The following is a 14324-nucleotide window of genomic DNA, read 5'->3' on the forward strand; positions in this document are numbered from 1 at the left end:
TAAAAGTATATTTCAGTACACTACAATGGACGCAAGCACATGCATGAGTTTCAATCTGAAGGCACCAGGCAGATTTAACCACTAGCATTATTGGTTTACTATACATAACACTATTAATTTTAGTTCCATGAAAGAGAATGCATTTAACCAGCTACAATAAAGCGGATGCAAATTAATGTGGACATATCAGGTAACACGCTCTTTAAGGTTGGTGAGCCATATCATTCATACTATCACGTCTCTTTTGGTTAGCTTCTGAGACCTTTTGAAACAATATTGATTAATTAATCTGCCATGAAATTGAATCAAGATTTGTACATATGTATTTGTTAAGAGTTTTGAATACCATAGCAATTAAGATATAGTAATATTGGCAATCTTAAACTGAATTTCAAATGGCAACTGATCTTTAAGGGCAATGCATGTTTGTTTTGAAATTTCCAGAAGGATGCTAGAAACCTGCTTTTCATCTTTCTCTATGGATTCTACAGCAGTTACATCCAAAGATGATTGCAAGTTTTGGAGTCGCTCTATTAAACTTAACCATTTGTTTATAACAATGCCAAGAATGGGACTCCAACTGCCATCCGAAAACAATGAAGAACAAGTGAATGGAAGGTCTTGCAACACCGACTTTGGATCCAGAGTAAGACATGAAGCAAAAGGGCACCAGCTGCTGGTAAGTAGACCAACGAATCTCAATGCCTGATCAATCCAACAAAGCCAACCATCTGTCATGCCATCGAGTGTTATAAAAAATCTCTAAAACACAGAAATATAATGATGATAAATTCCTATCATTAAAGATATCATATTTCCACAATCTATAATATAATTGCCATTGCTTCTAGATTAGACCACGTGCGAGTTCTTAAATCAACATTTTGGATCACACTTCCTGATCCATCACGAGGATAATAGAAAGCATAGATACCAAAAATGAAGGATCACAAAGTGTAACCTGAAACGCTAATAAAAAATTCAAGAGTCTAATCCAGAAGCAACAGCAATTAACTCGTACCATACTTTTCAATTATAAATGAAGGAATAGTCATATTCCTAGCTTGAAATCAAATATTAAATATCATTGTCAAATGAGACAAGTGCTATGCAAGCAGGTCACCGTTGCTTTTTCGTTTCTCAATTCAAATGTTCATGCCATCAAAGTGTTCATGTCATCTCAATCAAGAAGCATGTATAAACTTTGAAAACAACCTGTCTATCTATGCTTTCATAACAATTTGTAAAATACTATACTAAATAACCAAGAAAAATTCTAGGCAATAAATGAATAGAGAGGAAGACAATTAATGTTTCTTGACTATAGAGGGCTGCCATGCTCACTGTGGAAGGATATTTGGAAACACAGCTTGTTTCTATTGTATCAAGAAGCCACTTCCTTTTGACATCATTTGTTGTATGGCGCAATGCCATGGAAACCTCCATTAGAAGCCTCCAGTTGTCTGAAATTTAATTTTCAAAAGAAAAAAAGAATCATGACATTTCCTGTTGAATACTAGTAAGAACCAACAAAAAATTACTGCATAGAATAAGCTATTCCAATAACTAATACAGAACTAAAGATTTCCATCCAAAAATGTGTACTGACCATCTGATTTCTCATTCAAAAGATAAGATCTAACTTTTCCTAGTTCCAAGTGTGACATGACATTATTGGCAACAAGCCTGGCTTTAGCAAAAATTACTTTCTTCATTGCAACTGTATATTTTTCTCTCTCTTCAGAATCCTTGACTTCAATCTGCATACAATCAAAAGCCATAAATGAATGTGCATCACTCCATCTATGTCAAATTCCATTAAGAAATGACATACCTGGAGGATATCTACACGCCATTCCTTTGGAGCAACCATAAAGCACTTAATAGCCTGTGACCACTCCTCTTCAGCATTTAAAAGAACAATGTTTCTTGTGTCAAATAAATTTGATGGCACTGAAGGCAACAACTGAAACAAGCTTTGCATGCAGTTCTTTATCGACTGTGAATAAATCTCTAATTGTGGAGGGGAAAGATCTGTTAGACATTTATTAAGGCTCTTCCAGAAGGTTATTTTCAAAGAACTTGTTAATCTATTGTCAATCTCTGTGTCGTGATCTAGGACTTCCAAATATGACTGCCTACTGAAGAAGTCCATAATGCCACTGAAAAACTTCTGCATTCTAGTTTGGGAGAAAATTCTTATCATGTCTACCGTATGTAGTAACAAGACACATTGCAAAGAATGCTCGAGCAATTTAAACCTTGAGATCTCACAAAGCTCATTAAGGAAGTTCAACAAAGAAGAAATATGATCTGCATGTACAAATGAAAACTGAACACATTCTTCTCGCACTTCTGATGTGTGCAATGACTGCTTGTCAGGAATAAGAGATAACTGGTTGGCAGAAATCTGATCCTTGTATCGCATGAGACACCTAATAAGACCACCCCAGTCTAGTGATGGTAGCTGAGGAGCTTTCTCCAAGCATCTCAGGACTGACACAATTGTATTAGCAGGTTTAATAGAACCAGCCTGTCAACACATTGAAAGTAACACAACAATTAAAACAAAATTTTAAAAAGTCAGCATTTATCTCCTTATTTGTACTATTTAAGGAACTAAGCTCGTCCCCAGCTATTTTATAAGGATAAAACTCCAAAGAATTCAAAAGAAGATGGGCATTGAATACATTAGGAAAACATATGCAGCCTGCAAATTCAATGAGAATTAATGAAAAACCAATTTCCATCTGATGGCACAATCTACAATAAAGTTCATGCCACTTATCAGCAACAACATATTCAATCATTGGTAGTATACATAGCTTTCTGAATGTACTAAATACAAATGGAATGAATTTTTAAATTCATTCACAACATATTCCAGAAACTTATGTTCTAAACCAACAAAAGACCAATTTAATGTTATCTCCAGAATAATAGTTTCTTCAAAGGTCTCCATAGAAACCAGTACACAGTTATGAAGTTTAATTTCTTGAAACAACCAATGGACATTGAAATGAACCACACCATTTAGATCTTTAATTATAGCTTTTAAATAACATCAAACAAAATATAAGACATGGCAATGCTTTCATAAAATAAAATACACTGAAGTTTATTACACTGCCCGTGCACATGAAGAATGGAATCTACATAGTCCCATGCCAGAAGGAGGAATTCCCAAGACATGTGGTAAGAATTTTAATAGCAAACTGACAATCATAAATACCAAAACTTGGGACCAAAACTAGATATTTGATCCTCAACCTCACAAGAAAATAAACTTCAGTAATGCAGACTGTGCCATGAGATAGTTTTCTCTCTTTGGTCTGAATGGTGGGATCAAATATCAGCAAAGCAATTTCATAATAACATTCATGATACAAAGGACATAGAACAAGCCTTAGGTCCTATTTTTAGATAAGTGTACCATCTCTACTAAGGATTTGTCAATTGAATGGATCTATCTTGTACAAGGAATATATGACCACTTAGTTGATAGCCTGAATGTCCTTTGACAACAAATATACTTGCAGCACCACTAAGAACGGAAATCCTCATAGACATGAGACAGGTCTGCAAATGAATCTTCAGGATTGAAATGCCAATTCTTTATCTATTTAGCTTTAGCCTACACATAAAATGGGTGAAAAATGCCAACTAAATAACCGAAAAAGAAGTGACTCATGCTGAAAACATAACCTTTTATAATCCGTACCAAGGCTTTGTAACTCATAGCCTGATGGTCAACGTAAATGATTAAATGCCAAACATAACATGCATCAGACAAGTTTCTCCACGAGTAACAACCCTAGGGTGTTTCTGAATAAAATGGTTTTTTTGTTTTTAAGAATTTGATCCAATCATGAGCAAAGAAGAAGTTGATAGTGCTTGGGTTCATGCCCCTTACTTTCTTTATTGCTTCTTGCAAAGAGCTAGGGTCATAAACTCTTTGGAACTCCAGATATTTCTCAATTGACCCACTCTGCTTGACTTGGGTTGTTTCTTTAAAGTGTAATTCTATATCTTTGTTATCAAACCCTCCATTCAATCTATCAATGAATTCTATATAGGATGTAATCATCATCCATGGGCTACTCCATCCAAATGGAGCACTGCAATATTGTAGGGGTTCCTCTTGTGTCATTGAGTTTAATTGAAAGTAGGTGTTTATTGTTTGTACCCATACCCTTGCCGTGTCTTTGTTGACCCATCAGATGGATGCTCAGTTTGCGGATTTTCTTCCAGATTCTGAATGGCCATTTTTGTATCCTAACAGGGTAAATGCTTCATCCTTAGATCCATGGATTTTTAAGGTTTCAGTTAGGAAGCTACTATTAATCCTATCTTTTCTGAATTATCTTGTAAATCCACCAATGTTGGTTCTGCCTCTTCTGATTGCTCATTTCACAAAGTGAATGTTGGGATTCCTGGCCTTGAACTTAATACCAATGTTACACTAGTACTATGGTAGGCCAGGACAGCGGGACGGTGGATGAGTTTCTGGGACATGGGAAAAATGGGCCTCATTTTCGGGACGGCAAGGGGATGGCGGCAAGGGGAGGATGGGGCGGGGAGGAATGTTGTTTAGTATACATATAGAACTTGAAATGCTAGTTATGAAATGATGTTTCAATAGAACATACCAAATTAAACTACCAAAACATAGCAAAATTGCAACATGAACTAGAATCATTGAACATTCAACATAGTAACATATTACATACCCAATAGTGGGCCTTAGGGAATCCAATGTACATATCAAGACAATCAACATGGGCATCATCATCATATAGTCAAGTAAGATATGAACTTGTACATCCATGGTTCAAAAACATACACAATAGTGGGCCTTAGTAATTAATCAATAAAGATTCGAAGGTTACCAAAAATTGAGCGCTTGCATTCAGGGGAGAAAAACCCATTATAGCACAAATCACAATGAAATTCTTGACAAAAACCTTCAAAACAATATATGAAAGACATGATACTTAGGACATTTTAAGGTATAATTGTTTGCCTCTATAAAACATCATTTAGAACACCAAAACTATCACCTACAAATTCATGGGAAATTTGTGGAAGGTTGTCCAATTTTGTGAATTCAAAATTGAGGACAACAGAATAGGGGTCTTAGTTGGTCAAGCTAGAGGTTGTTTTCCCACTCCAGTGAACAAAGATGTTCAAGATTGCCTTTAGTTTGAGCTAGATTGGTACATCTTATTATTTATAGTGTCTTTTTTGGGAAAGCCAGGGTTTCTATCTTTAGCAAGGCACTTGAACAACTTGGTGACATTTTTGAGATTCAGTATCGTTCGCTAGTGTAGTTATTTAAAGACTTACTATATAGTTGTTGAGGAGTTGTTATATCATGTGGGCCTTACGGATTCCAATGTTTTTGAACCATGGATGTACAAGTTCACATCCTTGATCAAGAGATCCAAGCAAAAGATCTTCTGGGGCGAGTTGATTAATGATACACTTTGTGAGCAACTTTCTCAAGTCACTAATACTCTCAGCTTCTACATGAACTCATACCTAGTCTACATTGTTGCTTCCTTGGGATCTTTCTTTGGTCTCTCAACCAAGGGTGACAAGCCATTGGTACCAGTATGGGGTTATTGGGACTAGATAACCTTGAGACCAAGCCAAGTTCACTACAATAGGGTCCAAGACACTTTTTTCAGATATTTCAAGTGCTTGTTTGATATAGACCTCCCAAAGAAGCGTGTCAAATGAAGCTTGGTGGAAAGTGAATGAATCTGTTTGATTGGTCTTTCAGTTTCCTAATTTCACCTACTTGAGAGTTGGAAATTTCAAAGGTGAGTTGCACATGCTTCTTGGCTACCCCACTCACAGGATCATCCTAATGGAACTTGCAAGGCATCTCATGGCTGTCCAAGTATACATATCTACTTTACATAGCTTGGGGTGGGGATTTCTTCACAAAACCCACTTCAAATTGGAGGAAACACCTCGACTACCATTCCTAAGGCTAAGTGCATGGAGGCATAACTTCAAGTTATCAACCTCAAAACATTCATGTCTAGAAGACACTTTGATTACAAAGGCATTAATGATAAGATAAAGACGATCTTTGTACAAATTCATCGCCTAGAGGATATTTGGGTTGACATGCGCTCTGAGGTTGCAATTAGGCGGATGGAATATTGTAGACTGATTCTAAAGCAGATTGTGCAGTTCAACTTGACTTGGATTCCTAATGGTGTCGAGGATGATGATGATATCTTGGATCTTAAGTACTGCAGACGTTGTGTTGAGAACCTGCCCGTTCTAACCCCTTCTTGGTCAATAAAAGAAAGTATATTTATCTAGGCTAGATTTCAGCCTATCTTAGCCAACACAAACATATGGCTAAAGGAAAGAGGTTTAAGGTGTATCAAAATCGAGCTAGGAAAACATTGATCTTGCTGGTCCAATTGGACTAAAATCACAAATCAAGGAGAAAGGGAAGGATGGTGCTTCTGCCTCAATGAACAGAATAATCTTGAAGCTCACTATCAAAGGGAGAAATGCCCTGATCAAAGCACCTGTGACAGTCATCACAATAGAGCCTAAGAGAATCCAAATCTCCTGTTCTTGAGGTATTTCATGCCATAGACACATTTGCGATGCCTACAATTCCAAAGTCTGCCCTAGTGTTTGATAAGGCTCTTCTATCTCCACTTGATACGGATGTAGATTCCTTTTCTACAATGCATTTTCCTATAGTAGATCCCTAATGGACAAATATCTAATGCCCATTTCCTCAGTTTCACCAGCATTCACTTTAGAAGATCTTTTTAACAACTTGGAGAATGTATTTAATGCATATACTTCTTCCCCCTGTTTGTCATGACACTCCTACATACCTTTGTGGCATAATTTGAGCATTTCATGACTAAGGCTTCATAGAGTAATCAAGCACTAGTGGCTATTCAAACAAAGACTCCATCCACAATCACAACAGTTGCATAGACTCCATCCATGGCTTAGTACCATTAGTCAGAAGAGGAAAAAGCAAGAAGCTACTCCAAAGAAGTTTGATTTTAAGAAAACTCAAGAAGGCAAAGCCTCCCAAGAGAAAAAAGGAAAAGATAGTTTCAAGGATGACCATTGATCAAAATGAAGTCAAGTATGATGAGATTTCCGAGCCTTTGGTGGAGAAACCATCACAAGAGCTTTAGGCCTCTTATTACAAGTTCACAAAAATTGAACTTAGTAAGCACACATGGCTGGGTTATCAACAAGATGCAAATCATGTCGTGACATTGCTCTCCAAGAAAAATGATTAGTTGCAAGCGAAGAAAAACTAATACGAGGAGGAAAAGGCCTATCTACTTGAGATAATTAAAAAGATGACCATATCTTTAAAACAAGTTGATCTCATCTCTTTTTCTCTTCGAGAGGAGTCAATCAAGTATGCAGAGAAGATTGGTCACAAGGCCAAGGCCATAGATGATTGGGACAGCCAATTGGAGTCACAAGGCACACAAGTGATTAGAGATGCATTTAGAGTACTCAGGCACACTAGGGAAACCGTTACCAAGTTGAACAAGCTCCTTGCAATGTTCAACCAACAATTGAAGGTGTTGGACAAGGAGTTGAGCATCTGGATGAAGATGCCAGATGTTGATCTAGAAGTGTTGCATGAGTATGGAGTTGTTTCCTCTTAGGATATGTACTTCGAGTACTTAGATTTAATGGTCAACAAGCAATGAGGTATCAAGGAACTGGTGACAAAGGTGCAGGTGGCTTTGGGTATGTGCGAAGAACAAGAGCACATGATCAATAGTAGTTTTGAAGAGCTGACATGCAAGGTAGTAGCTAAGATTGGCAAGCTGATTGCAAATGACATTGTTATGATTGAGTGTGCGAAAGTAATTCACCTAGAGCTTGAGGTGAATAACTTTGATTTCAGCTGAATTGATAAATTGACAAGCTATAAGGTTCTATTGAATTGTCTTCAAGGCAGCATTGGAGAGTAGAACAAAGTTGTTTCTAAGGGTGCAAGCACAATTCTCAAAAGAATTATCATTATGCAACACATGTGTGCACCAAACCCTGCAGCTATACATGAGTCTCTTCACAAGTTCAAGGCTTTCATTAATATTGTTTGAGGACAATTCCTACTTGTGAACACTTAGTCATTTCGTTCTTTATAGGTAGGTGTAGTTACACTGACAATTTACATGTCAAAGAAAGACAAGTTGTTATTAAAGGGGAACTTTCACCTATATAGAAGCTGCATGTAATCAGATTACAAGTGCATTAGGCCTTGTCATTTTGAATGAGTCAAAGTAGGATGTGAATAAGTCAAAGATGGCCAAGGGTTTCCCCTTCTTTCTCCATCTTTTGCTCCACTCCTGACCTATATAAAGGAGTGTTTTCATTGTAAATTTTATCTTTGGTAGAGAAAAGAGATTGTGCTAGAATTTCTTGTAAATTGAAAACTTCATGTTTCATGATACAAAATTTCTAAAGTGGATAAAAAAGGACAAGTTTTCTCAAACTTTGTGTTGTGAAGCTTGAGGTTGTTTCATGTATTCTTATGTTGCATAAATCAAATTATTTTTGATTCACCTAATAATTTTTCTTTCATGATATCTTGAGCATTCAATTTGAGCTTTTGAAAACTTTGTGCTGGAGAAGAACGAATTGTTGTAGTTGATAATGGCTACAAATACTTAGAACAGAAAGAACATAGTGCTTCAGTTATAAGTAATTTTATTAACAGTTATTGAATATTCAGTAAGAGATTTTGTGCCTTACTGTTTGTTCAGATTATTGAATCTTCATTCAGGGTAAGTGCAGGAGACTTTGGGATTCTGCAACTACTCCACCAATAATATATTGGTGTCTTTGGTGTTGCTCCTACGTCAACTCTCGAGCCATTGATATTATCGTAGCAATAGGCACTTTTTTTCAAGTTTTAAATCATTCCTCAAAAAAGAGTAATAGATTAAGAAAACCACCCTTTTCAGAATTTCAGTTAAGTTCCTATTGAAGCCACCTATGGTAAGAAGGAAGCCTCCCATATTGTTGAGAGGAGAAAAATCTCATGAGATGTTGCCTTATGTAACAGTTTTGCAAGTTAAGATCATAGTGACTTAAAAAACATTTAGCCAACATATCCAACTGATTAGCCTACGAGGGTTAGGAAATAGGCTTATCCCTTGAACTATGATGCTCACAAAAAATGGGGACATTACATGTAGCATGACTGAAACACATTCTCAATTTCATGATTCTTAATGTAATGCTCTTAAATACCAATCAGAGGACCCCAAATAGCAGGAATTAACTACCAAACAATAATATGCATAATAGGGCAAACTTAGAAGGGGTCCACTTTAAAGTTAAAAAAGAAAGTTTTATAAAAGAAAAATGTGTTTTTCAAGCATAGATGCAACCTATCTCATTGGGGATGCCTATACGTCTCAAGGACTTCCAAGACATCCCTAGCCATCTCCCCAATTTTGCTGGCGTCCCTAAGTCTTTGGGACAACCCCTATCATTTTTTTGAAAATCGAAGATGGGGTGGGGATGTCCTCTAGCCATGGCTTCATCCCAGAAACACCCTCGATATAGGGATGAGGGGTTTCAGGTTAGGAACATGTCCCAAGGTAACAATGGTAATAAGAGATCTTTGTGTAACATAGATTCAATTATTGAGAAAAGTGTAACCCAATAAGTATGTCCAGCCTTATCAAGTAACTTATAGGGACACATCCATGCAAGCATTTCTTACCCTGAGAAGAATAATATAAATTTCTCATAACTAGGCATCACATATCCTTTTGCAAGTGGATAAGCATCAAACTATCAATAGTTTGGAATTTCAATATGTAATGGTAATCTAATATGAAATACAAGTGAGTTTTGAACTCTTTGACTGACCTTATTAACACAATATCATTTGACATTTGTGTACTTAAACTTTTAAGTCAATATTAAATTTTATCAAGTTATTCAAAGTTCTATATCACGATATTTCTGAAAATTATTAAATTATACTTAAAAAATTGGCATCTACAAAAACCCTCGTCTCCCAATTTAAAAAATTAGCTATAACAGTATGTTGCCAGTCTCAAGAGTATCCAAGTACCTCTCATCTCTCGGTACCTTGTTGAAGGTAAATATAATTTAGTTCTTACTTGATCTTTATTCATCCCATGTTTAATACTTATATATATATATATATATATATATATTTATTTATTTATTTATTTATTTATTTGTTTGTTTGTTTTTTTTGTTTTTATATACATTTTTAATGTGTTATTAACATGATCGTAGATTGCGACCCAATTTTCATCACATAAAATTTGTAATGAGATGACTTTTGAAGGTGTGAGAGGCATTGGGTCCTACAGTTATTAGAAACTAATGGTGTGTTTAAAAGCAATCAAATTTTGAGAGGGCCCAAAAGGTCAAGTCATTGACCTTAGATGACAATTGGTGGGCTCTTGTGAAATTTGTATTAGATTTCACAAAGCCTTTCATTACTATGCTCAGGTATGCTGATATAAATGCACCATGTTTGGGGGTGTTTGTTGGGTGAACATTTTGCAACTGATAGTTTTGTGAAAATCTAGTCATAAAATAAGTAGACCAGCCATAGCATGTGAGACAAAGTCTCTCTTACATTAAAGGGAAGGCACCCCCTTCTCACTGTTTTTTGGATAAACCCAAGTTAAGCAAGAAGTTGAGAGATTTGTGAGAGATGTTACCAATCTTCTTTCCTCTTAACTTTAAGGAAAGAATCCACTTACCCACAGAACGAGTAATGGGCAAGATGAAATCTCTAACTATACTTCTATCTAGTAGCTAGAAACAATGATACCGATAAACTAACACTAACTCAAAGGCTAGTTGAAAGCATACCAGTTTGGCTCTAGGCCTTGTTTTAATCTATTCTATAAGAAAAGCCTCTACCATTGGAGCACAAAGACTTTTAGAAGTAGGGAAATGCTAACTATTTTTCACGAATTTGAGATGGTAGTACAAGCTACAGTCAAAGCTTCTAGTCTATTTATCACCACAACCACTCCCAGCCAAAGCTTCGGCTCCAATTGCTTCTCAACTCACTATGCTCTTATTATTGAACACACAATAAATACATGAAGCAAAGACAATAGGCACAAATTATAGTCAAAGCTTCTAATTTTCTCTATCACAATTGCTTCCAGTCAAAGCTTTGAATCCAATTGCTTCTTTTTATTCACTTTTCTCCCAAATTCTACTACACAATCAAAGTTATGCTTGCACAAATGTGGTAAAGCTTTCTTGTATACAACAAAAGATGATTTTTACAATGAGGGGGCATTGCTTATATAGGCAAAGGAGTTGAGAAAATGATGGAGGAAAAAGGGGAAGCAACTCAACCAACTTTGACCCGGTCTAACTAATAAGAGAAATTATTGGATTACATGTCATTACACATGTAAATCATATTACATATAATTACACATTTTCATGTAATACACCCTCTTCAATTACACACATGAAATAAGAAGAAGAAAGTAGGAAGAGAAATGAAACAATCCTAGGGATTGTTCTAAAGGGCCTTGTACTTGGTGATGCTATCCCAGATGATCACAAGATCGGGAGTTCCTGTATTTTGTGCCATTAAATTCACCTTGATAACCATGGTGTTGCATCTTTTGATAGCCTCTGACTCTCTTTGATGAATTGTTTGTTGTCATTTGAAAACTTGATATGATCAAGCTTTTCTTGCTTAAGTTGTCGAGAATTCTCCGTTGTAGCTTGACGCATTCTGAAATCTTTGACACTTTGAAAACCTTCTTGACAATGTCCGGATGTAAACTTGGAATAACTTTCCATCAGCACCTTTAACTTTTCTTTTTTTGAAACAAAGTGCTTGACGCATTCCCACACAAACTCAAGTTCTTAGACAACCACTAGAAAAATGGAGACCAAATGAATTACCACTTCTTTGATTTGAAGCACACCTTCTTTACTGGATATCTTCATTCTTTATAGAAATTATGGCATATCTTGACTTGTTGCAACATAAAAGTTTCAATGGGATTGAATACATCATTGAAAAATATAGATTCTAATTCCATGAGAATATTGGCAAAATGGATCTCTAAGGAACGGTATATTTGGAGTATTGATTGGATACTGATGGAAAATATGCAATGAATTGGATGTGATATGGAAAGGACATGCAAAGGGCTAAAATGGGACTCAGGAAGATGGACGGCATGTAACTATGTATTGGAAAAGGATGAGTTCTTATAAAGATGCCTTGAGGAATGAAGGCTAGGTGCATGGGAATGCATGCAAATGATAACTTTTGACTTTAAAAGTGTGGCATTTACTCAAAAATGGATTCCCTGGATGTCATTACACATAAGGTGGATGACATGTAAATGTGACATGCGATTAGGTTCGAAGGATGAAAATGCCTGTAAATGCAAATGAAGGATGAGATTGCATGTAAATGTAGATGCAGGGTGAGATTACATGTAATTGCATGTGGAGAATGAGATGCAATGTGTCATGACATGGAAAGTGGAATTACATGTAATTTTTCTTGAAGTGTATTTGCATATGAAAGGAATGGATGCAATGTGCCTTGACATGGAATGGAGGATATGGAATGAAATGATGCACTTGCACGAAGAGGTTGAAGATGGAGTGAAGTGAAACATGCTCAAGTTCTTGGGAAAGAACTTGCAATTTCTTCCAAATGAAGAAAAATGAGAAAGAAAACAAACAAACAACGAAAACAAGCACAAAAGAAACACATACTTTTGGTTTTAGACTCAAACATGCCAAGAGGTAAGTTTCTCTAAAGTGCAAACTCGAATTTATCTTGAGTTTGGGAAAAATCCGAAAGTATGAAAATGAGAGTTTTCATCATTTTTAAAGAAAAAATGCACTTTTCACGACATCTATATCAACAAGCATGTAACATCAAGTTAAAACATGCATCAGAATAAAAAGAAAGGCGTGAATTAATTAGCAAAATGGAAAATGTCTACTTGAAGATCAATGCGCCAAAAATGAAGGAGAAAGAAGCTCCAACTTTGAAGAATTTTCAAAACAAACTTTGACCTCTTCAACCTTGCAATGATGAATTTGAAATGAGTAGTGAAGAAAATGGAAACATACTCAAAATCCATCAAAAAAAAAATCATTTTTTCCCCAAAACGTTTTCTTGGACATTTTTAAGAAAAAATGTGTTCTTGGAATAGATAGGGATGAGTTGCTTTTGTCATTTGAGGGCAAAAAACGTGATCTTAACATGCAACATGGATCAAAGGCCCAAACAATTCTTCTTGGATCCAAAACGTGATAAAAAATTACCTCAAATGAACATTTTTAAGGTTAAAACATTGCTTAAAATCTTCATAAAATGCAACAATTTCTTCATGGATTAGGATGCCAAATGCATGGGAATGCATTCAAATGCAAAAGCGACCCTATATAGAAGATTTCCTTGATTTGGAATGGATGGATTTGGAAATTTCAACCAAAAACATGTTCTTGAGGAGCAAATGCATGGAGTTTTCTCTTCAATCTTCAAAATTGGGTTCTACGAAGACATGCATTTATTTTAAGGCAAATTGCACTTTTGGGAAGAGATTGCATGTTTTAAAAACATGTAATAGAGTCTCCTTATTCAAATCACACTTTTGGAGTGTATATGCATGTTTTAAAAACATGTAATAAAAGACTTAATGCAAATCACACTTTTGGGAATGCATTACATGTTTTAAAATATGTTCACAAATGAACTTTAGTGCAGAATCGCACTTTTGAGGGGTCACTACATGTTTTGAAAACACTTAAATATGCGTGTCTCACTCTTGGGAAGTCATTGCATATTCTAAAACACATGTTTTCTGTGTTTTCAAATTGCCTTTTTATTCAGAGTCATGGTCTCTAGAGGTAATTAAATATTTTCATGTAAATGCGCTTGTAGACGTGCTATACACAACTTAAATGATGAATTAAGCACATGTAAATTTAATTTTTGAAGAAATATTACTTAAATTGGTCAAGTAATATTTACACTATATAGATAAATATACGTTGTGCAAATATCATTCGAAAAGTAATATTTACTAAGATGTTTGAATTGAAATTCAAAAATTAAATCAAGCTATATAGTTAATATAGTGACTTAATTGAAAAATTAAAAAGCAACTCAACTTAAAAATTTAACATAAAGTGCCCTATAGTTACTTTAAGTGAAAAATTAAAATGATAAGAAACTTTAAAACATAATTTATGTTATATTTTCAAAAAGTGAATGTCAACTTCAAAATATAACATTATATTTT

General features: G+C 35.4%; 1 protein-coding gene across 2 annotated transcripts in view; it reads right to left on the bottom strand.

The window, feature by feature from the left end:
- Positions 1–263: 263 nt before the first annotated feature.
- The window catches only part of RST1 (ARM repeat superfamily protein), a 334110-nt gene continuing 320049 nt past the window's right edge, over positions 264–14324 (bottom strand). For both annotated transcript variants that reach the window (XM_089823823.1, XM_089823825.1), the window contains exons 22-25: positions 1835–2533; positions 1610–1760; positions 1345–1463; positions 264–705 (exon numbers count right to left, since the gene is read on the bottom strand). In XM_089823823.1, the coding sequence (XP_089679949.1) occupies positions 355–705; positions 1345–1463; positions 1610–1760; positions 1835–2533 (1320 nt within the window). In that variant the 3' untranslated portion in view covers positions 264–354. The remainder of the gene's footprint in view (positions 706–1344; positions 1464–1609; positions 1761–1834; positions 2534–14324) is intronic.

This window comes from Cupressus sempervirens, chromosome 1, assembly GCF_028749045.1.
Source record: "Cupressus sempervirens isolate cs-2001-9-10 chromosome 1, ASM2874904v1, whole genome shotgun sequence".
NCBI lineage: Eukaryota > Viridiplantae > Streptophyta > Pinopsida > Cupressales > Cupressaceae > Cupressus > Cupressus sempervirens.